Consider the following 25,777-nt stretch of genomic DNA (forward strand, 5'->3'; position numbering starts at 1 on the left):
AAAATTAGCTGGGCGTGGTGGCAGGTGACTGTAATCCCAGCTACTGGGAGGCTGAGGCAGGAGAATCTCTTGAACCCGGGAGGCGGAGGTTGCAGTGAGCTGAGATGGCGCCACTGTACTCCACCCTGGGCGACAGAGTGAGACTCTGTCTCAAAAAAAAAAAAAAAGAAATCATATCATTTGCAGCATCATGGATGGAACTGGAGGTCATTAGGTTAAGTGAAATCAGCCAGGCACAGAAAGACAAATATCACATGTTCTTGTATATAAAGCTAAAAAGTTGATCTCATGGAGGTAGAAAGTAGAATGGTGCTTAATAAGCTGAGAAGGATGGTAGGGGTGGAGGATGAAGACAGGTTGGTTAATGGGTACAAACATACAGTTAGAAGGAATAAGTTATACTATTTGATAGCAGAGCAGGGTGACTATAGTTAATAATAATGTATCGTATATTTCAAAATAGCTGGAAAAGTTGAAGTCTTCCTAACACCAAAAAATGATAAATGTTTGAGGTGATGGGGTATCCTAAATACACTGATTTGATCATAGAGCAGGGTGACTATAGTTAATAATAATGTATCGTATATTTCAAAATAGCTGGAAAAGTTGAAGTCTTCCTAACACCAAAAAATGATAAATGTTTGAGGTGATGGGGTATCCTAAATACCCTGATTTGATCATTACACCTTGTATACATGTATCAAAATATCACATGTACCCCATAAATATGTACAATTGTATATGAATAGAAAATAATTTTTTTAAAAAAGGAATGCACTGGTGAGGGCTGCAGCAGCATGTAAGAAAAGCTCAGTGGTGGCTGCCCATTGCAGGCAGGGGTTGATGGTAGGAAATGCTGCCATGGAATTGAGCATATCATCAGTGGGGATGATGAGACTAGAATGGTAGAGGTCATGTATTATTACTTAAATGTCAGAGGCAAGGTGGACACAGTATAATAAACAGTAAGGCTGGAGTGGAAATCAATCAGGCTGCCTTGATCTGCAGGGCTTTGTGACAATGGCTAATAAATCATGGAATTTTGGGAGACAGCTGACTACTCTGTTACTTGACTTGTATGACCAAAAAAAAGAAAAAACAAGGAAAACTGGTGAGCATAAAGCTAAGGTAGCCTGTCACAATGGGAAAATCACGGTCTCTTCATCAGCTTCCAGAGCTAAGTCAATTTACAGATCCAGTGCACAATGAAAAGGAGGACTGGTCTTGAGGAAAGGCCTTGCTTTCACAAGTATATATGATGTACATACCCAGAATTTTTCAGAACCGGATACCATTATGGCTTTGTACGTAGATGAGGGGTTATGGAAACCATATGATAAAGGGAGTCCTGGCCAAAGTCTATCACATAATGGTTCCCACCTTGGAATTATTCTCCCAATCTCTAAGTACATATTTGGGATCAATATACTTAGACCTCTGTGGAGGTCTTAGACCTGTGAAGTAACAACCATTACAGGAGAAAGAGGAAACCTCTTTCTGGCCATGTTAATAAATCATGAGCAATCCACATGAGGAATGGCAGACATCAGTGTCACCATCAAAAAATTTTAGGGATGCAAGTGTAATGGGCTCCATCATAATCTCATTTAAGTTACCATCACACTTCTGAAAAAGAGCAGATGGATAATGGAGAATGATGATGGACTACTGCTAGTCTCAGTTGTAGCTGCCATATTGGATGTGGTATCTTTACTGGCAGCCTCTGGCATTTGATATGCAGCTATTGATTTGGCAAATTCATTCTTCTAAATTTCCATCAGAAAGGAGGATCAAAAGCAGTTCACATTTCTCTGGGATGGAGAGCGATTCTCATTTACTCTATTGCCCCAAAACAATCTTAAATCTCCTTCTCTATATCACAATATAATCCAAAAGGACCTTGATCATCTTGACATTCTACAGGACATCATGCTGGCCCACTATATTGTGAGAGCATGCTAGGGGGATTGGCTATCAGGAAGTGGCAAGTATTACCAATGCCCTAGTAAGGCTTACATGTGCCAGGGTGTGGATTATAGACTCTGTGAAGAATCCGGGGCATGCCACATTGATGAAGAGTTTAGAAGACCAATGAGTTGAGGCATGCCTAGATATTTCTTCTATAGTAAAGAACAATTTCTTGCACCTCCCACCTCTTAACACTAAGATAGAGGCATAGGATTTAGTAGGTCCCTCTGGACTTTGGAAGCACATATATTGTATCTGGTGTATTCCTCCCACCCATTTAACACGGCTGCCAGTTTCAAGTGCATCCCATAAAAGAAAGATTGCAGCAATTTTGGCTTCTGAGCAAACTGCTACTCAGGCTGTGTAGTGTGGGGCCTCTGGAAAGCCCTAACTACTTTATATGGAAGCCTTTGTCTTAGGCTCTGTTTTGGGGGGAACTGAGTCTGAAACCCCTAGCTGCATGGAATGCTCTGGCATTTTGTAAAAGACACTCCTGCTTCTCATTCAGATCTTAAACTTATATGTACTCAAAGTGGCCTTCCTTAATGACTAATCCAAAGTAGCAAGCCTCTGATATCAGATCACCCTTTTTGAATTCTCTGCATAGCATCTATCACTGATCTTTCTCTTTTTTAAAAAATGTAGTTGTTAGTACCTTTGTCCTGGGCTAGAACATCCTGCACATGAGAGGAGGGACCTTGCCTATTTATTTCTTGCTGTTTCCCTAGCACCTTAAATAGTGCCTGACACACAGGAGGCACTGGATAAATATTTCTTGATTAAATGAATGAATGCTGAAATTTGATAATAAAACAAGATCCCAAATCAAGCCAGAATCTGAGCTAATAGACTTTTTGGAGAAAAAAATGCATATCTCAAATTTAAGTTTATTTAAAAATTACAAAAATGTCTCCACTCAAGTTGTCCTTGAAAAAAATTTAGAAGCAGCAACAATCCTCTTGGTTAATTACAAGCAGTCTAGTGCAATTTATAAAATCGAGCAAAATTTGGATGTGTGTCTTATCCCTCTGTAGACACGGAACCCTTTTTTGAGGTCTCTTTCTTTAGGGTCTGGTAGCATCATGACTGGGACACTTTCCAAAGCCTTCTTCCTTTGGACTCTATGTAAAATAATTCTATAGACCCCTGTGATTGAGCTGCGAGCATCTCTCCCTTGGTTATTTCGAATATGCTCTTCTGTAATGCCCAAATGTTCTAAAGTGCTTTTGACCTCATTTTCTTCTTCCTTGAGAGTGCTGGTTTCCGACAAATGTTTGGGATCCAGTTGGAAAGGTTCCAAAGGTGTAGGGTATGGCACCCCTTGCATCCATTCATCATTCATGATGCAGTCGATTCCGTACCTCTCCGTGGGGATCTGCTGAAGGACTCCTCGGATGAGTCGGTGGCAGGGCTCTGACACGTGCGGTGGTACACTGTATGTGCCCTCGAGGATGCTCTTTTTTAGTTTGGCCACGGTTTCTGCCCGAAATGGCATGGTGCCAGTCACCATGAAGTACAAAAGCACCCCCAAGGCCCAGATATCCACGTAAATGCCAATGTAGTGCTCGTCCCGGAAGAGTTCAGGCGCAGCGTAGGGAGGAGACCCACAGAAAGTGTTCAGCATTTCACCTTTTTTGCTTACTGTGCTGAATCCAAAATCGCCCACCTTCACACAAGTATTACTGGTATAGAATACATTTTCTGCTTTCAGATCTCTATGAATAATTTGGTTTTCATGCTGTGGAAGAAGACATAGAGAAAAGTTATTTTTACAGTAAAATGTCAAAATAAAAAATGTATCAGTTGCTCTGAAACAGTGAGATAATGATGGTGGAATAACAAATTCAGTGAGGATCAACTTAAGTCATGATAGCAAACCCTGTCATAACCTTTAGCCCAATGTAATGCCCACACCTCCCCAAATAGACCAAAGTTCCTATTCTATGTGGTAAAGGTTGGAGTCTGTTCCACACATGTGGACTCAGAAACTAACACCAGAAATAAGACCCAGACCTTATGAAACTACACATTCTGAAATACAATGAAACAGTAATCCTTAGTTGTTGAGGTCATACATGGGTTTTTCTGGCTGATGGATCGTTTGACCAGGAAGGCTTGGAGCCCTCCCCTGACTTTCCGGCCATGCTTTTTGGGGTGGACTCTTTTATCTTTACAGAATTCAGCCAAAGGGAGGTGGTTGCATTTGGCAAGGATCTAGCCACAGAACACACTGTGGATTGTGGGCACATGCTCCACTCCCACCCTTGCATCCTGAATCCAGACAATCTTCAGAGGACCCTTGACCTGTTCAGTCCCAAGGGCTCTTGGAAAATGGCTTTGTGTTTGTCACCTTGCCTGATGGCCCTCCTGGAATAAGAATCCAGGCTTTGGAGGGGACAGTCTGGTCAATTCTAGGTTCAACTATACCAGCTGGGTACTGTGAATGTCAGTTTCCTTCTTTGTAAAGTGGGATACTGATAACCATAGGCTGTGGTGAGAACTATATAGGATGCTAACTATATATGATGAGAACAGTGCTCAGCATGGTCTTGGCATATAAACAAACTCAATAAGATATGGATCTATGGCTATGAAACACACTTCCTGTTTGCAGAGCGTTGGAGAAATGGCAGGGAGTAGAGCTGCTGAAGACTAACATCTGTACCTTCTATTGCTGGATTCTCTTCTGTTCTCCCACCAAGTTACTTTTCCAAGTAGAATGTGGAAGACTCTTTGCCCATCTGTTCTATCACTTGGTATGGGTCTGGCTTATTCTCTGGCCCTGGGAAAGCTCACCACAGCCCAAAGCCACTTAAATGATGATTGGTCATATATCACAGGTCTGAAACATCCACCACCACTACAGTCAAGTTCTTCTCCCTGGCTCACTTCTTTTTCTTCCTCCTCTCCTTCCCTACTGCTATTTTGGGCCCTCTAGGCCACAGATTCCCTTGCAAATTCTCCCTCTTTTGCCCCATTGCTAGCATGGACTGTTTTATTTGACTTTTTCAGTGCCTGGCACGTAATGAGGTTCACTGTGGCTCACTGATCCCAGTTCTTGCTCCCACAACGATGCAGGCTGAGAAGTGAATTGGAAATAGCCTCTCAACTAATATAGACCCTAGCCAAGTGTCTCTTTTCTGACAGATCCGTTCAACTGGGATCTGAGTAAAGATGGTGACTGACTAAAACTTTTGGTAGTAAAAGTGATACTCAGGTCTGCAAGTCAGGTTCCTCCTGTATGGCCCGCAATACGGCCAAAATTAAGGAGGCAAAAAAACAGCCAGTTCTTGGGAGAACTACAGAGTGTGCATTAGGAGTCCAGATTTATCTAAAGAAGTAACCAAAGAACTAAAATAAGAATGACACAACCGGCCAGGCACGGTGGCTCATGCCTGTAATCCCACTACTTTGGGAGACCGAGGCAGGTGGATCGCTTGAGGTCAGGAGTTCAAGACAAGCCTGACAAACATGGTGAAACCTCATCTCTACTAAAAACACAAAATCAGCCAGGCATGGTGGCACATGCCTGTAATCCCAGCTACTTGGGAGGCTGAGGCAGGAGAATCGCTTGAACCCGGGAGGCGGAGGTTGCAGTGAGCCAAGATCATGCCACTGCACTCCATCCTGGGTGACAGAGGAAGACTCTGTCTAAAAAAAAAAAGAAACAAAGAGAAAGAAAGGAAGGAAGGGAGGAAGGAAGGAAGGAAAAGAAAGGAAGGAGGAAGAAAAGGAAGGAAGGCAGGCAGGCAGGCAGGAAGGAAGGCAGGCAGGAAGGAAGGAAGGAAGGCAGGCAGGAAGGAAGGGAAAAAAGAAAGACACAACCAAGTGTTAATCTACTGGGCACAGAGGCAATAATAGCTAGGGGATCTTACTGAAGGCAAAATATCAGTATAACTGATGTGAGATTGAAGAACATCTCTCTCTCTCTCTCTCTCACACACACACACACACACACACACACACACGGAGAGGGGGAGTGGGGGAGAGAGAGAGAGAACCAAGCTGGGCATGAAGTATGGATAGGATTTAGAATGTGAGATGTCATATGAGGGCATCCTAGACAGAAGTAGGAAAGCAAAACCAAGAAGCAGTGAGGAGCCAGCTATCCAGATAGTGGAAGATGAGGTTGGAGAAATGGGTATGGCCAGGGAGTGGGTAATATTCATCAGCTGCTCCCAGTGATTCCTGCCAATGTCTGCAGAAGCTAGGAGGTTGACGTGTAACTGGACATCCCTGGTTGTTGCTTCACAGGCAAGGAGCATGATCCCAGCCAGACTTCTGACTCAGAAGGGACTACTGTCTGCTTTGTAGGACAAAAGCCCTCTGGGACACTTGAGGGTTAGTAACCTAAAGCCCTGTGCTCCCAGTGTCAGTGCAATGGGAGCAAGGTTCTCACTCGTCACCCCTGCTCACCATGTGCTTCACGGCAGACACAATCTGGGAGAAGATGAGCTTGCTTTCTGGTTCAGAGAGCTTCCCCTCAGTGCTAATTTTTCCGAAGAGCTCCCCACCCCCTGCATACTCCATCACCAAGTGCAGCTTGGATAGGGTCTCCACTACTTCGTAAAGGCGGATGATGTTGGGATGGTGCAGCTTTTCCATGCTGGAGATTTCTCGGGATAGTAGCCTCTGGGTTTTCTGGTCTAACTTGGTCTTGTCCAGGATCTTAATGGCCACCTTTTCTGCAAGGAAAAAAAATAAAAATTGTGCCAGAATTCACAGGAGCATAGTTAGAACTGGAGAGGACCTGGATCAGCTCCTTTCCTTTACTAGACAGAGAGTGGCTGTTCCCAAGCTGAGAGAGCTCATTAGGGAATGACAAAGCAATGCTTGAGCCCAGTATCAGTGCCCTTCCCTTGGATCGGTGTGAGTCTTCCACACACAGGTTTTGATGCCAAGTCCTGCCTCCCAAGGAAAGTTTCCAGATAAAGCTAGAGCTCCTTTGCTAAGCCCGGAGAGAACTTCTTGATGAGACCCAGCTCATCTCATCAGCCTCACTGTCCGTCATTCCTGTCCACCATCCCCAATGCCCCATGCACCCTTCATTGCAACCAATACAGAACTTTTTGTTGCTCCCTGAAAAGGTGCTGAACATTCATGCCTAGAAGATTTTCTCTATCTGGATCATTCTCTCCATCATTCCTTCCCTGTTCTTTACTCTTGCTTTCACTCATCAATATAGTTTGGACATTTGTCCCCACCCAAATCTCATTGAAATGTAATCCCCAATGTTGGAGGTGGAGTCTGGTGGGAGGTGTTTGGGTCATGGAGGCTGATGTCTCATGAATGGCTTGGGCCATCTCCTTAGTGATAAGTGAGCTCTCGCTCTGAGTTCACATGAGATCTGGTTCTTTAAAAGTGGTGGGATCTTGTGGCATGTTCCCCCAACTCTTGCTCCTGCTTTCACAGTGTGATGTGCCTTCCACCTTCCACCATGATTGGAGCTTCCTGAGGCCTCTACAGAAGCAGATGCCACCACGCTTCCTGTACAGCCTGCAGAATCATGAGCTAATAAAACCTTTTTTTCTTATAAATTACTCAATTTTGGCTGGGCGCGGCAGCTCACGCCTGTAATCCCAGCACTTCAGGAGGCCAAGGCGGGAGGATCACGAGGTCGGGAGTTTGAGACCAGCCTGGCCAACATGGTGAAACCCTGTCTCTACTAAAAATACAAAAATCAGATGGACCCGGTGGCAGGCACCTGTAATCCCAGCTACTCGGGTGGCTGAGGCAGGAGAATCACTTGAACCCAGGGAGGCAGAGGTTGCAGTGAGCCGAGATCGCACCACTGCTCTCCAGCCTAGGTGAGAAAGCAAGACTCCGTCTTGGGGAAAAAAAAAAAAAAATTACTCAATTTCAGGCATTTCTTTATAGAAATGCAAGAATGGCTTAATACACTCATCATTAATTCCTGATGATCCTTCAAGGTAAGCCTCAGAATGAACCTCTTCAGGAAGCCTCTGCAACACTTGTCCTAGGATGAACATGATGTTCAGATTCTGTGCACTTGGAGCCCAAATGTACTGTAATCTCAGCTAACCGGTCTGTAGATGTCACCTCCCTTGTTTATCTCCCTCTCTTGCCCAATTCCCAACATGAACTGTTTTATTTCACTCTCAGTGCCTGGCATGTAATGTCATGTACACGACACACCAGTACCCAGTGTTGACAGCGTGCTGGTGAGGCCAGGAGGAAATCAACACTGCAATGTGCTGCTGGCGGGAGCATTAATTGGTACAATGGTTCTGGATTGCACTTTGGTATTATGTATTGAAATGCTAAAAAATAGTTGCACCCTGGGACCCAACCATTTCACCTTCGGCAATCTTAAAGAATCTGATGCATGTACAAGGATGCATGTATAAAAAGGCTTCTGTGATATTGGGAATAGCTTAAGTACCCAGCAAGAGAGATAGTTAAAATAGAGTGTGGTAGGCCTAATTTTATAATTTCACACCATGAAGCTATCAAAAGTAATGATGCTAACTTATTTATTAATATGAAAAGATGTCCACTATACAAGTGAGGAAAAATACAAATACACATTTGCATAGATAAAAATCTGGTAGCATATTTACCAAAATGTTTAGAATAGAGATTTTCTAATTGGCAGATCACAGATGGTTTTCCTTTCAATTTAGTTTTGCTTATTCGTATTTTCTATTTTTTATCATGAATATAGACTTATTGTGTAACGAAAATGATTAATGTTAGAAAATGAATGAATCTTGACTCCAAAGTGAAACATCATTCCTTTTTTGTTTTGGTTCAAACTGTACCAGACTTTGAATTAGATAACAAAGAGGTTACCTGGCAAGCAAACAGACAGAACAGGATCCCAAAGTACCTGTTTGACCTACTTACAAAATAACTGCTTTGAAAAACTTTAGCACTGGGACTATTAGAACGAAAATGGATACAGCTAGTTTAAAATAGGAGTGTTATTGGTATATTAAAGTAGGTCCACTGGGACTTCTGGAATGGAAAAAGGGTTCACTGGTGTCTGCTGCAGCCAGCCCGCCCCTTGCAGGAGGCAATACTGAGCGGTGGGAGGGCAGCTCTAAGGGAGCAGGAGCAGAATGTTTGCTCCGGGGCTTGAATAATCTCAGCTGGCAATCAGCCCCAGCAAAAGAACCTCCAATGGCAATCCTTGAGGCACTCTTCTTCCCCTTTCTTTTCTACTTTTCAGTCTTTAGGATTAAGAGTCCCTTCACCTATTTATCTGAAACAGAAACCTGGTTTTGTGTAGCATGTTGGGTAAGCTGTTGTTTTAAGGGCTAGATTAATGAATTCCACCCTTCGATTTCCTGTAGAAGAACCCACTGCTTCTCCTCAGTTCTCCCATTACTGACTCAGGTGTCAGTTAAGGTATCATCACTCTGCTGCCCTCTCCTCCCTGTGGCCACCATACACCATTCTATCCACAGTGAGTGTTCAAGAATCAGGTGGTAGGTGTCAGGCTGCCGTCACAAATCTCCCTTTAGCACCACCCTAGTTTTCTTTTTCTCCTTTCCTTTCATGGTTCTTAGCAAAGGCTTCCCTCCCAGAGCCAGGTCTAGAGTGTGGCAGGAGAGGCATTGTAAGGGTGAAAGCTTCCTTAAATCCTCTGCCCTAGGTGCCTCGATGGCCTCACCTCATGTGCAATCACCCTACAGGCAGGCCTCATAACATAAATGTATGATCATACTAAACACTTTAGAAGCCCTGGTATTCCACATTGTCGCTAGGTGGTAGAAACTGCTATTCCATGAAGAGCTAGATCTCTAAATCTGCTCTTTCAATAAATGTTCAGTGAGCACCTACAATACACCAGGCAGTGAAAAAGATAAACACTGTTCTCACAGTCCAATGAGAGAAAGACTAAAAAAAAAATCCCTTCTTACAAGCATAGCACCCATTAAGAAGAGATACAGACAGAGAATGGAAAGGCACTATCTGGGTAAGGGCACTTAAATTGTGACCAGGAAGTGAGGAGAGAGGCCTCATACTTGGCCTAGGAGCTTGGCAAGTGTGCTGTCCAGGCAAGACATAAGGTGTGTGCTTGAGGAACCCACTGTTCTGGAAAAGCAGAATGAGGAGGGGTGGCCCCAGATCAGCCTGGTAGTAGGTAAAGGTCAGATAAGCCAGGAGACTGCTTTAGAAATGCAGGCTTTAACTATAGGGCAATGAGAAAACATAGCAAGGTTTTAAGAAAAAGGGTTGTAATCTGAGTCCCATTTAAAAAGAGCACTCTGGGCCGGGTGTGATGCCTCACACCTGTAATCCCAGCACTTTGGGAGGCCGAGGCGGGTGGATCACAAGGTCAAGAGTTCAAGACCAGCCTGGTCAAGATGGTGAAAGTGAAACCCCATCTCTACTATAAATACAAAAAATTAGCCAGGCACGGTGGCAGCCGCCTGTAATTCTGGCTACTTGGGAGGCTGAGACAGGAGAATTGCTTGAACCCAGGGGGCAGAGGTTGCAGTGAGCCAAGATCACACCACTGCACTCCAGCCTAGGTGACAGAGTGAGACTCCACCTCAAAAAAAAGAAAAAAAAAAAAAAGCACTCTGGCAAGATGTGAGAAGTGCAGAGAGGAGCAGCAAGCCTGGGAGCAAGTGGGAGTCTAGGAGGGGATGATAGAAACCCCAGAGAGAGGGTGCTCTATGTGGTGCAAGGGGAGACAGAGAGAAGTAGACAGATGGGAGAGGCCAGCATGCCCTTTCTCCAAATCTGATGAGAAGTCTGACACAGGTCCCACCTAGCAGGCAACACATTCTTTAAACCAGGACTCCTAGTGCCAGGGTGGTAATAGCAAAGCAAGGTTATTGTATGGAACAGGGAGTTAGTGGGGATGGTGAATCCTTAAGAGTAGCTGCCCCAGTGGAAGAGGTGGCTCTACTCAAGGCCACACAATGGTTACTATTTGGAATGGAGGCTCAGTGTTGTCAAACCTTCTGATTTTTTTTCAAGAGAAGCCAGACATCTGAAACTTTATGCAAAATCTTCCAATTATTAAGTATCAACAACTAATTCAAATTTTAAAACCTAGATTAGACCAAGCAAAATACATCTACAGGACCAAGGGGACAAAGGGAAGGGAGCAGAGATTAAAACCTAGGAAGATAGTTTTGTGTAGAGAGAAGCTGAGGCTTTCCTTCTAGACACAAAAGTTGCCTGAGTCAGCCTTACTGTGAGGGGCTGGGGGAATAAAATCAGGCCCTCCTTCTCCTTCCTTCCCCTGCAAGGGCTCCCTAGAGATCAAAGTCAACTGGAACCCAGAGGACTAAGGAGATTTGATGTAGTCCTGGGCTGAGAGCAGAATGAAGAAGGGTGGAGAGTAGATCTGGAGGGGCAGATAGAAAATATCAGGTACAGTGGGCTTAGGGGGAAAAGTGCCAGGAGCATTAGGGGCATAAAACAGGGGGATATACCCCTGGTCTGGGGGTTAGGGAAGACTTTTAACACTTTCTCTGGAGTCCAAGAGTTAGCTAGAGAAAAGTAGGGAGAGGTTCTAAAAGTAGGGATGGGTAGGACAGAAGATCTTGAGGTAGGAAAGACCTGAAACATTAGGGTTATGGTCTACAAGCTTTTTTGATTGGCTTCCTTTGTCAATAAAACATTTTTTTAATATTCAACATCATTAGTTGCTTTATTGATAATAGCTCCTAACTGCAAAGAATCTACATGTCCTCAGCTGGTGAATGGCTAAACAAATTGTGGTACCTTCATACGTGGAATACCACTCAGCAATAAAAATGAACCAACTATTGATACAACAGCTTAGATGAATTGCCCGAGAAGTGTGGTGAGTGAAAAATGCCAATCCTAAAAGGTTACTACTGTATGATTTCTTGTATATAATTTTCTTGGAATGACAAAATTATAGAAATGGAGAATGGATTAGTGGCTGGCAGGAGTCAGGGACAGGGTATAGGGGGTTAGGAGGTGGCTACAGAAGAGCCACTTGAAGGGCCCTTGTGATAATGGACTTGTCCTGTATCTTTACTGTGGTGGGGAATATAACAACCTATTTATGTGATAACATTCCATAGAGTTAAAATACATACACATGCATGAATACAAGAACTGGGAAAATCTTAATAAGATCAGTGAATTAGATCAATATTAATATCAAGGTTATGACTATAGTTTTGCAAGATGCAAGTTTGTGTGAAACTGGGTAAATGGTACATGTGGTCTCTGTACATATTCTTACAACTGCATGTGCATAATAAAACATTTTTGAGCACTACTCTAATATATGTATATGTATTTATAAAGTGTATCCATGTACTACTGATTTACACATTTTCAATATATATAATCACAGAAATTAAAAATATATAATCACAAATAAATATAAAAGGAAGTTCTAGTATTTTTTTCCCTCATCCCAGTGAATCATCTTGGGCATTCTCTGGGGGTATATGCACCCTCAGAGATGACTGACTTTGAAGAATTGAAAGAAGAAAGTAGGGCTGGCATATGGGGAAGAAGGAAAAATATAAGCCAAAAAAGAGGCTGGAGAATTGGCCACACCAAGGTCTTGTGAGTCATTTCACATTAAGGGCAGTAAGAAGCATGCTATTATTATTTTTGCCTATAAAAAGTTATTTCACATATATAAATTAAAAACCCACAAATTTAAAACTGCCACTTGAAAAAAAAAAAAAAGAAGCTGCTGGAAGCTTGTAAGTAGGTAGTTACATGATCAGGCTTGTAATTTCTAAAACATCACCTCTGGCTGCTATGGGGGAAACGATATAAACATGAAGACAAATTACAGTAGCTTAATCCAATGAGGAAAGGAGGAGATATTTAGGAAGTGAAATCAATACCACTTGGTGTTTGGGTGTTAGGGGTTGAGGAAAAGGTCAAGGTTTCTCAGTTGAGCAACTGGGAGGCTGGTGACATTCACTGGAGGAGGATCTCTATTAATGTTATCATGCCTTCGGGCACTCCCTAAGTTCCCCTGTCTCTCTCCCAGGTTGTTGTGTTCACTTTGCTAAACCATGACTCTGGTTAAATCCAGCTTCCCACTACTCTCTGCCTGCACCCATGCTGTTGGACATAATGGCTTGTCTCACTTTGAATTTCTGGTCACTAACTTCAGTTGGCCCTTTAAAGCGCCTGGCAGACATACTTTCCCTAGTCCAATAAACCTCATACACTTTTGTATAACTCTTTCATGGCTTCTTTTCTCTCGTCAAGTCTCTAATGCCTTCTTCCACTCCTCATTCACAGCTGGTAGCCTTGCTTCCTACTTTATTGAGTAAAATAAGCAATAGAGGAGAATTTCCTCAAGTCCTTCCCACCATGTCTTCCAACCTGCTGGAATCTCTCTTCCTTCATTTTACTTTGGATAAACAATTCCTACTCCTATCTAAGGCCTAGCTAAGACTCCTTTACATGTTGAATAGATTCCATCTACTCTCATATACTAAAGAGCAGCCCTCCAAAAACGCTTTCTTTCTTCTCTCCTGCATCGATTTTCTCTTCCCACTGGATTGTTTCCATCATCACACATTTATGTCATTGATAAAAATCTTCCCCTCAGCAGAAACCTTACAAGCCCGAAGGGATTGGGGTCCAATCTTTAGCCTCCTTAAACAGAATAAGTGTCAGTCAAGAATTTTGTGTCCAGCAAAACTAAGTTTCATAAATGAAAGAGAAATAAAGTCTTTTCCAGACAAGCAAATGATGAAGGAATTTGTAACTACCAGACCAGCCATACACAAAATTCTAAAAGGACTTCTAAATCTTGAAACCAAAAGTTGACATGCATCAGAATAAAACCTCTTGAAAGCATAAAACTCACAGGGCCTATAAAACAATAACAGACACACATGGCCGGGCACGGTGGCTCACACCTGTAATCCCAGCACTTTGGGAGGCCAAGGGGGGTGGATCAAGAGGTCAGGAGATCGAGACCATCCTGGCTAACATGGTGAAACCCCATCTCTACTAAAAATACAAATAATTAGCCAGGCGTGGTGGCGGGCATCTGTAGTCCCAGCTACTCGGGAGGCTGAGGCAGGAGAATGGCATGAACCCGGGAGGCGGAGCTTGCAGTGAGCAGAGATCTCGCCACTGCACTCCAGCCTGGGTGACAGAGCAAGACTCTGTCTCAAAAAAATTAAAATAAAAAAATAAAAACAATAACACACACACACACAAAAGGATCCAGGTAATAATCAACATGATGAGGAGAATCGTACCTTACATCTCAATGTTAATATTAAACATAAATGGCATAAATGCTCCACTGAAAACATACAGATTGGCAGAATGGATAAAATATCACAAACCAAATATCTGCTGTCTTCAAGAGACTCATCTAATGCATAAGGATTCACATAAACACAAGGTAAAGGGGTGGGAAAAGATGTTCTGTGTATATGGAAACTAAAGGCTAGCAGGAGTAGCTATTCTTTTTTTTTTTTTTTTTTTTTTTTTTTGAGATGAAGTCTCACTTTGTTGCCCAGGCTGGAGAGCAAGGCGCAATCTCAGCTCACTGCAACCTCTGCCTCCCGGGTACAAGCAATTCTCCTGCCTCAGCCTCCTGAGTAGCTGGGATTACAGGTGCCCCCCACCATGCCTAGCTAATGTTTTTGTAAATTTAGTAGAGATGGAGTTTCACCATCTTTGTCAGGCTGGTCTTGAACTCCTGACCTCAGGTGATATACCTGCCTCGGCCTCCCAAAGTGCTGGGATTTACAGGTGTGAGCCACCGTGCCTGGGTAGGAGTGGCTATTCTTATATTAAATAAAACAGACTTTAAAGCAACAACAGTTAAAAAAAAGAAAAAGACAAAGAAGGTCATTATAAAACCACCTTTGCAAAAATTATATCACTGAGACAATTATGGCAGTGGGGGACATCTGATGTAGCCAACCTCCCTCTTGCCTTTAGCCTTCAAGCTGCCTTAATTATTCCTGGGCTTAGTCTTGGCTAGCTTTGGGAGACATTTAGTTTGTAGTTTAAATGATAATAATCTTTCCCAAAACTCAACCACCTTTGTAAAGCTAATGAGAGACCACCAGACGTAGGAGGAGGAGAAGAGCCTGAATTTTGCTAAGGTGTGGATATAAATGATTGACAGCCATTATTCCAGAGGTCACAGATATGCAACTCCCCCAATTACTCATGCAGATAACATTACTACTGTAGAACCTAAGATTAGCCTTTTGAGATATCTTTTCAGGTTTTTTGCATGTCTGACACCGATGGCTTCACTTGGACCCATATGGACCCACCAACCACTCCTGTGGCCCCACAGAAGTGACTCAGCACAAGAGGACAGCTTCAACTCCCTGTGATTTCATCTCCAACCCAAACAATCAGCAGCAAGCACCTGGTCTGGTCAGCCCAATCCCTTCCCCAAAACTGCCTTTGAAAAACCCCTAACCTACAAGCCTTTGATGAGATTCATTTGAGTAATATCTCCATCCTGGTTTGACCACATGGCATGACTGGCCTTGCATCAATTAAACACCTTCTTCACCACAATGCCATGAATTGATTTTGCTTGTGCAGTGGGCAGAAATAACCTGTTAGGTGGTTACAATTATATAATGATAAAAGGATTAATCTGACAAGAGAATATTATAATCCAAAATATATGTGTACCTAACTATGGAGCTCCAAAATTCATAAAACAATTACTGCTAGACCTAAGGAAAGAGATAATGAGCAACGCAATAATAGTGGGATACTTCAACACCCCACTGACAGCACTAGACAGATCATCGAGGCAGAAAGTCAACAAAGAAACAATGACTTAAACAATACTCTAAAACAAGTAGACCTAACAGATATTTACAGAACATCCTACCCAAAAACTATAGAATATACTTTCTTCTCATCAGCACATGGAATATATTCCAACATAGACCATATGATTGGCTACAAAACAAGTATCAATAATTTTTAAAAATCAAAATCATATCAAGCATCTTCTCAGACCACAGTAGGAAATAACTAGAAACCAACTCCAAAAGGAATTCTCAAAACTATACAAATACATGGAAATTAAACAATCTGCTCCTGTATAAATTTTGGGTTAACTATGAAATAAAGATGAAGATTTAAAAATTACTTGAAATGAATGATAATATGACACAGTTGTCAAAACTTCTGAGATACAGCAAAAGTGGTGCTAAGAGGAAAGTTTATAGCACTAAATGCCTACATCTAAAAGTCTGAAAGATCACAACTTGACACCCTAACATTGCACCTCAAGGAGCTAAAGAAACAGGAACAAAGGAACCCAAAGCTAGAGAAGAAAAGAAACAACAAAGACCAGAGCAGAAATAAATGAAATTGAAACAAAAATATTACACAAGATTAGTAAAACAAAAAGTTGGTTTTTTGAAAAGATAAACAAAATTGATAGACCATTAACTAGATTAACTAAGAGGAGAGAAGTTTTGAATAAGTTCAATTAGAAATGAAAATAGAGACACTACAACCAATGAAACAGAAATACAAAAGATCAGTTGAGATTACTATGAACATCTCTATTCACACAAACTAAAAAACATAGAAGAAATGGATAAATTCCTGGAAATTTACAACCATCCCAGATTAAATCAGGAAGAAATAGAAATCCTGAACAGACCAGATAACAAGCAGTGAGACTGACTAAGTAAAATTTACTGATTGAAATTGCCAGCAACAAAAAAGCCTAGGGCCAGATGGATTCATAGCTGAATTCTACCAGACAGTCAAAGAAGAATTGGAAGCAATACTATTGAGACTATTCAAAAAGATTGAGAAAGAGAAAATCCTCCCAAACTCATTCTATGAAGCCAGTATCACCCTGTGTCAAACCCAGGAAATGACATAACAAAAAAGAAAACTACAGATCAATATTCCTGATGAACATAGATGCAAAAGTCCTCAACAAAATACCAGCAAACAGAATCCAATAGCAAATCAAAAACATAATACATCATGATCAAATGGGCTTTGTCCCAGAGATAGAGGGAAGGTTTAACATATGCAAGTCAGGGGGGAGGTTCAAAGATGGCCAAATAGGAACAGCTCCAGTCTACAGCTCCCAGCATGAGCAACGCAGAAGACAGGTGATTTTTGCATTTCCAACTGAGGTACCACGTTCATCGCACTGGGGCTTGTTGGACAGTGGGTGCAGCCCACGAAGTGTGAGCTGAACTAGGGCAGGGCATCGCCTCACCCAGGAAGTGCAAGGGGTCGGGGAATCCCCTTTCCTAGCCAAGGGAAGTGATGACAGAAGGTACCTGGAAAATCGGGACACTCCCACCCTAATACTGTGCTCTTCCAACAGTCCTAGCAAATGGCACACCAGGAGATCATATCCCACACCTGGCTCAGAGGGTCCCATGCCCATGGAGCCTCACTCACTGCTAGCACAGCAGTCTGAGATTGAACTGCAAGGTGGCAGCGAGGCTGGTGGAGGGGCATCTGCCATTGCTGAGGCTTGAGTAGGTAAACAAAGCAGCTGGGAAGCTCGAACTGGGTGGAGCCCCCCGCAGCTCAAAGAGGCCAGCCTGCCTCTGTAGACTCCACCTCTAGGGGCAGGGCATAGCTGAACAAAAGGCAGCAGAAAATTCTGCAGACTTAAACATCCCTGTCTGACAGCTTTGAAGAGAGTAGTGGTTCTCCCAGCACAGAGTGTGAGATCTGAGAACGGACAGACTGCCTCCTCAAGTGGGTCCCTGACCTCTGAGTAGCCTGAGAGGCACCTTCCAGTAGGGGCCGACTGATGCCTCACACAGCTGGGTGACCCTCTGAGATGAAGCTTCCAGAGGAAGGATCAGGCAGCAACACTTGCCATTCTGCAATATTTGCTGTTTTGCAGCCTCTGCTGGTGATACCCAGGCAAACAGGTCTGAAGTGGACCTCCACCAAACTCCAACAGACCTGTAGCTGAGGGTCCTGACTGTTAGAAGGAAAACTAACAAACAGAAAGGACATCCACACCAAAACCCCATCTGTAGGTCACCATCATCAAAGACCAAAGGTAGATAAAACCACAAAGATGGGGAGAAACCAGAGCAGAAAAGCTGAAAATTCTAAGAATCAGAGTGCCTCTTCTCCTCCAAAGGAATGCAGCTCCTTGCCAGCCATAGAGCAAAGCTGGACGGAGAATGAATTTGATGAGTTGAGAGAAGAAGGCTTCAGACAATTGGTAATAACAAACTTCTCCAAGCTAAAGGAGGATGTTCGAACCCATCTCAAAGAAGCTAAAAACCTTGAAAAAGGATTAGACAAATGGCTAACTAGAATAAAAAGCATAGAGAAGACCTTAAATGACCTGATGGAGCTGAAAACCATGGCACAAGAACTATGTGATGCATGCACAAGCTTCAGTAGCCAATTCAATCAAGTGGAAGAAAAGGTATCAGTGATTGAAGATCAAATGAATGAAATGAAGTGAGAAGAGAAGTTTAGAGAAAAAAGAGTAAAAAGAAATAAACAAAGCCTCCAAGAAATCTGGGACTATATGAAAAGACCAAATCTACGTCTGATTGGTGTACCTGAAAGTGACGGAGAGAATGGAACCAAGTTGGAAAACACTCTGCAGGATATTATCCAGGTGAACTTCCCCAACCTAGCAAGGCAGGTCAACATTCAAATTCAGGAAATGCAGAGAACATCACAAAGATACTCCTCGAAAAGAGCAATTCCAAGACACAATTGTCAGATTCACCAAAGTTGAAATGAAGGAAAAATTGTTAAGGGCAGCCAGAGAGAAAGGTTGGGTTACCTGCAAAGGGAAGCCCATCAGACTAACAGCAGATCTCTCGGCAGAAACTCTACAAGCCAGAAGAGAGTGGGGGCCAATATTCAACATTCTTAAAGAAAAGAATTTTCCATCCAGAATTCCGTAGCCAGTCAAACTAAGCTTCATAAGTGAAGAAGAAATAAAATCCTTTACAGACAAAAAATGCTGAGAGATTTTGTCACCACCAGGCCTGCCTTCAAGAGCTCCTGAAGGAAGCACTAAACATGGAAAGGAACAACCAGTACCAGCCACTGCAAAAACATGCCAAATTGTAAAGACCATTGATGCTAGGGAGAAAACTGCATCAACTAACAAGCAAAATAACCAGCTAACATCATACTGACAGGATCAAATTCACACTTAACAATATTAACCTTAAATGTAAATAGGCTAAATCCTCCAATTAAAAGACATAGACTGGCAAATTTGATAAAGAGTCAAGACCCATCAGTGTGCTGTATTCAGGAGACCCATCTCACATGCAGAGACACACATAGGCTCAAAATAAAGGCATGGAGGAAGATCTACCAAGCAAATGGAAAACAGAAAAAGCAGGGGTTGTAATCCTAGTCTCTGATAAAACAGACTTTAAACCAACAAAGATCAAAAGAGACAAAGAAGGCCATTACATAATGGTAAAGGGATCAATGCAACAAGAAGAGCTAACTATCCTAAACATTTACGCATCCAATACAGGAGCACCCAGATTCATAAAACAAGTCCATAGAGACCTACAAAGAGACTTAGACTCCCAAACAATAATAATGGGAGGCTTTAACACCCCACTGTCAACATTAGACAGATCAATGAGACAGAAAGTTAACAAGGATATCCAGGACTTGAACTCAGCTCTGCACCATGCAGACCTAATAGACATCTACAGAACTCTCCACCCCAAATCAACAGAATATACATTCTTCTCAGCACTACATCACACTTATTCCAAAATTGACTACATAGTTGGAAGTAAAGCTCTCCTCAGCAAATGTAAAAGAACAGAAATTATAACAAACTGTCTCTCAGACCACAGCGCAATCAAACTAGAACTCAGGATTAAGAAACTCACTCAAAACTGCTCAACTACATGGAAACTGAACAACCTGCTCCTGAATGACTACTGGATACATAACAAAATGAAGGCAGAAATAAAGATGTTCTTTGAAACCAATAAGAACACAGACACAACGTACCAGAATCTCTGGGATATATGTAAAGCAGTGTGTAGAGGGAAATTTATAGCACTAAATGCTCACAAGAGAAAGCAGGAAAGATCTAAAATTGACACCCTAACATCACAATTAAAAGAACTAGAGAAGCAAGAGCAAACACATTCAAAAGCTAGCAGAAAGCAAGAAATTACTAAGATCAGAGCAGAACTGAAGGAGATGGAGACACCAAAAACCCTTAAAAAAATAAAAAATCAATTAATCCAAGAGCTGTTTTTTTTAAAAGATCAACAAAATTGATAGACTGCTAGCAAGACTAATAAAGAAGAAAAGAGAGAAGAATCAAATAGAGGCAATAAAAAATGATAAAGGGGATATCACCACCGATCCCACAGAAATACAAACTACCATCAGAGAAAACTATAAACACCTCTCTGCAAATAAACTAGAAAATCTAGAAGAAATGGATAAATTCCTGGACACATACACCCTCCCAAGACTAAACCAGGAAGAAGTTGAATCCCTGAATAGACCAGTAACAGGTTCTGAAATTGAGGCAATAATTAATAGCCTACCAACCAAAAAAAGTCCAGGAGCAGACAGATTCACAGCTGAATTCTACCAGAGGTACAAAAAGGAGCTGGTACCATTCCTTCTGAAACTATTCCAATCAACAGAAAAAGAGGGAATCCTCCCTAACTCATTTTATGAGGCCAGCAACATCCTAATACCAAAACCTGGAAGAGACACAACAAAAAAAGAGAATTTTCACCAATATCCCTGATGAACATTGATGCAAAAATCCTCAATAAAATACTGGCAAACTGAATCCAGCAGCACATCAAAAAGCTTATCCACCACAATCAAGTTGGCTTCATCCCTAGGGTGCAAGGCTCATTCAACATACGCAAATCAATAAACGTAATCCATCATTATACAAACAGAACCAAAGACAAAAACCACATGATTATCTCAATAGATGCAGAAAAGGTCTTTGACAAAATTCAACAACCCTTCATGCTAAAAATTCTCAATAAAATACGTACTGATGGAATGCATTGCAAAATAGTAAGAGCTATTTATGACAAACCCACAGCCAATATCATATGGAATGGGCAAAAACTGGAAGCATTCCCTTTGAAAACTGACACAAAACAGGGATGCCCTCTCTCACCACTCCTATTCAACATAGTGTTAGAAGTTCTGGCCAAGGCAATCAAGCAGGAGAAAGAAATAAAGGGTATTCAATTAGGAAAAAAGGAAGTCAAATTGTCCCTGTTTGCAAATGATATGATTGTATATCTAGAAAACCCCATCGTCTCAGCCCCAAATCTCCTTAAGCTGATAAAGAACTTCAGCAAAGTCTCAGGATACAAAATCAGTGTGCAAAAATCACAAGCATTCCTCTACCAATAACAGACAAACAGAGAGCCAAATCATGAGTGAAATCCCATTCACAATTGCTTCAAAGAGAATAAAATACCTAGGAATCCAACTTACAAGGGATGTGAAGGACCTCTTCAAGGAGAACTACAAACCACTGCTCAATGAAATAAAAGAGGACACAAATAAATGGAAGAACATTCCATGCTCATGGATAGGAAGAATCAATATCGTGAAAATGGTCATTCTGCCAAGGTAATTTATAGATTCAATGCCATCCCCATCAAGCTACCAATGACTTTCTTCACAGAATTGGAAAAAACTACTTTAAAGTTCATATGGAACCAAAAAAGAGCCCACATTGCCAAGAAAATTGTAAGCCAAAAGAACAAAGCAGGAGGCATCACACTACCTGACTTCAAACTATACTACAAGGCTACAGTAACCAAAACAGCATGGTACTGGTACAAAAACAGAGAGATAGACCAATGGAACAGAACGGAGCCCTCTGAAATAATACCACACGTCTACAACCATCTGATCTTTGACAAAGCTGACAAAAACAAGAAATGGGGAAAGGATTCCTGTTTAATAACTGGTGCTGGGAAAACTGGCTGGCCATATGTAGAAAGTGGAAACTGGATCCCTTCCTTACACCTTATACAAAAATTAATTCAAGATGGATTAAAGACTTAAACATTAGACCTAAAACCATAAAAACCCTAGAAGAAAACCTAGGCAATACCATTCAGGACATAGGCATGGGCAAGGACTTCATGTCTAAAACACCAAAAGCAATGGCAACAAAAGCCAAAATTGACAAACGGGATCTAATTAAACTAAAGAGCTTCTGCACAGCAAAAGAAACTACCATCAGAATGAACAGGCAACCTACAGAATGGGGGAAAATTTTTGCAATCTACCCATCTGACAAAGGGCTAATATCCAGAATCTACAAAGAACTCAAACAAATTTACAAGAAAAAAACAAGCAACTGCATCAAAAAGTGGGCAAAGGATATAAACAGACACTTCTCAAAAGAAGACATTTATGCAGCCAACAGACACATGAAAAAATGCTCATCATCACTGGTCATCAGAGAAATGCAAATCAAAACCACAATGAGATACCATCTCATACTAGTTATGGCAATCATTAAAAAGTCAGGAAACAACAGGTGCTAGAGAGGATGTGGAGAAATAGGAACACTTTTACACTGTTGGTGGGACTGTAAACTAGTTCAACCATTGAGGAAGTCAGTGTGGCACTTCCTCAAGGATCTAGAACTAGAAATACCATTTGACCCAGCCATCCCATTACTGGGTATATACCCAAAGGATTATAAATCATGCTGCTATAAAGACACATGCACACATATGTTTATTGTGGCACTATTCACAATAGCAAAGACTTGGAACCAACCCAAATGTCCACCAATGATAGACTGGATTAAGAAAATGTGGCATATATACACCATGGAATACTATGCAGTCATAAAAAGGATGAGTTCATGTCCTTTGCAGGGACATGGATGAAGCTGGAAACCATCATTCTGAGCAAACTATTGCAAGGACAGAAAACCAAACACCGAATGTTCTCACTCATAGGTGGGAATTGAACAATGAGAACACTTGGACACAGGGTGGGGAACATCACACATCGGGGCCTGTCATTGGGTGGGGGAAGGGGGGAGGGATAGCATTAGGAGATATACCTAATGTAAATGATCAGTTAATGGGTACAGCACACCAATATGGCACATGTATACATATGTAACAAACCTGCACATTGTGCACATGTACTGCAGAACTTAAAGTATAATAATAAAAAAATCTGTGCTCTCTCTCTCTATATATATGCAAGTCAATAAATATGATAAATCACATAAACAGAATTAAAACCAAACCATATGATCATCTTAATAGATGCAGAAGAGCATTAAGTAAAATCCAGCATTGCTCTATGACAAAAACAATGTCATGACAAAACCCAGCATTGCTTTATGACAAAAACAATGACAACAAACTAGGCATAGAAGGAACATAACTCAAAATAACAAAAGCCATATATCACAAACCGAAAGCCAACATCATACCAAATGGGGAAAAGTTGAAAGCATTCCCCGTGAGAGCTGGAACAAGACAAGAATGCCCACTTTCATCACTTCTGTTCAACATAGTACTGGAAGTCCTAGCCAGAGCAATCAGGCAAGAGAAAGAACTAAAGGACATCTAAAGTGGAAAAGGGAAAGTCAAACCATCTCTGTTTGCTGATGATATGATCATATAGCTAGAAAACCCTAAAGATTCCTTCCAAAGACTCGTAGATTTTTCACTTTTTTTAAAACTAACAACCAACTGATCTTCAACAAAGCATACAAAAACATAAATTGGGGAAAGGACACCCTATTTAATAAATGTTGCTGGGAAAACTGGATAGCCCCATGTGGGAGAATAAAACTGGATCCCTCTCACCTTATACAAAAATCAACTCAATATCATTAAAGACTTAAATCTAAGACCTGAAACCACAAAAATTATAGAAGAAAACAGGAAAAACTCTACTGGACATTGACTTAGATAAAGAATTTGTGACTAAGACCCCAAAAGTAAATGCAACAAAAACAAAAATAAATAAATGGGACCTCATTAAACTGAAAAGCTTCTGCACAACAGAAAAAATAATCATCAAAGCAAACAGGCAATCCACAGAATGGGAGAAAATATTTGCAAACTATGTATCTGACAAAGAACTAATATCCAGAATTTACAGGGAACTCAAACAAATTAGCAAACAAAAAACAAAAAAAGATCTCATTAAAAAGTGGGCAAATGATATGAATAAATATTTCTCAAAAGAAGACATACAAATGGCCAACAAACATATGGAAAAACACTCTACATCACTAATCATCACAAAAATCCAAATTAAAACCACAGTGAGATACCACCTTACCCCAGCCAGAATGGTCATTATTAAAAAGTCAAAAAACAGTAGATGTTGGCATGAATGTGGTGAAAAGGTAACATTTATACACTGCTGGTGGGAATGTAAATTAGTACAGCCTCTATGGAAAACAGAATGGAGATTTCTAAATCTAAAATCTAAAAGTAAATTAAAATCTAAATCTGAGAGTAGATCTACCATTTGATCCAACAATCCCCTACTGGGTATCTCCCCAAAGGAAAAGAAGTCATTATATCAAAAAACACCTGCATGCATGTTTATTGCAGCACAATTCACAATTGCAAAGATCTGGAACCAACCTAAGTGCCAACCAACCAATGAGTGGGTAAAGAAAACGTGGTGTATATACCATAGAATACTACTCAGCCATGAAAAAGAATAAAATAATGTATTTTGCAGCAACTTGGATGGAGCTGGAGGCCATTGTTCCAAGTGAAGTAACTCAGGAATGGAAAATCAAATACTGTATGTTCTTACTTAGAAATGAGAGTTAAGCTATGGGTATGAAAAGGCATGGGCTTTGGAGACTTAGAAGGGGTAGGGTGGGAGGGGGTGAGGGATTAAAAACTACGTATTGGGTACAATGTACACTACTCAGGTGATAGGTGCACTAAAATCTAAGATTTCACCAGTATACAGTTCATCATTGTAACCAAAAACCACTTGTACCCCAAAAGTCATTGAAAAATAATTTATAAGTAAAAATGTCCCCAATAAAAATGCATACGAGCCAGGCTCAGTGGCTCACATCTGTAATACCAACACTCTGGGAGGCCAAGGCAAGAGGATCACTCGAGCCCTGGAGTTTGAGACCAGTCTGGGCAACATAGCAGGACCCCATATCTACAAAACATTTTAAAAATTAGCCAGGCATGATGGCATGCCCCTGTGGTTCCAGCTACTCCAGAGGCTGAGGTGGGAGGATCACTCAAATACAGAAAGTCAAGGTTGCAGTGAGCTGTGATTGTGCCACCACATTCCAGCCTGGGTGACGAAGCAAAACCCTGCCTCAAAAAAAAAAAAAAAAAAAGTTTACCAAAAAGACTTGTACTAGAATGTTCACATCAATGTTATTCATAATAGCCCCAAACTGGAAACTAGAAACTAGTCACATCATCAACAGTTGAATGGATAAACAAATTGTGGTACTACATTCATACAATGAATTACTGTATATATGGCAATGAGCATGAAACATCTGAACTACATAAAACAGTATGGATGGTAGTCACAAACTCAAAATTGGACAATTGAAGTAAGACAAAAGAATACATATTGGATGATGCCATTTATGTAAAGTTTAAAACAGTCAAAAGCAATCTATGGTATTAGAAGTCAGAATAGTGGTTACACTTCAGGATGTAGAGAATAGAGTGGAGGATGACGAGCAGGTGGAGGGCAGCGCTCTGAGTACCAGAAGTGTTCTCTGTCTTGATGTTGGTGGTGCTTCCAGGGGTCTTTTCAGTTTGGAAAATTCACCAAAATGAATACTCATGATTTTTAAACTGTTTTGGTATTGACATATGGTAAACATAAAAAG

The 25,777-nt window shown here is 41.4% G+C and overlaps 1 protein-coding gene across 6 annotated transcripts in view; it reads right to left on the reverse strand.

Moving 5' to 3' along the window:
• Positions 1 to 2,835: 2,835 nt before the first annotated feature.
• Positions 2,836 to 25,777, reverse strand: part of NIM1K (NIM1 serine/threonine protein kinase) — an 88,319-nt gene continuing 65,377 nt past the window's right edge. For all 6 annotated transcript variants that reach the window (XM_526936.7, XM_054684392.2, XM_054684390.2 and 3 more), the window contains 2 exons: positions 6,385 to 6,653; positions 2,836 to 3,706 (listed from right to left, as the gene is read on the reverse strand). In XM_526936.7, coding sequence (XP_526936.3) covers positions 2,957 to 3,706; positions 6,385 to 6,653 — 1,019 coding nt within the window. In that variant the 3' untranslated portion in view covers positions 2,836 to 2,956. The remainder of the gene's footprint in view (positions 3,707 to 6,384; positions 6,654 to 25,777) is intronic.

Source organism: Pan troglodytes, chromosome 4, assembly GCF_028858775.2.
Source record: "Pan troglodytes isolate AG18354 chromosome 4, NHGRI_mPanTro3-v2.0_pri, whole genome shotgun sequence".
NCBI lineage: Eukaryota > Metazoa > Chordata > Mammalia > Primates > Hominidae > Pan > Pan troglodytes.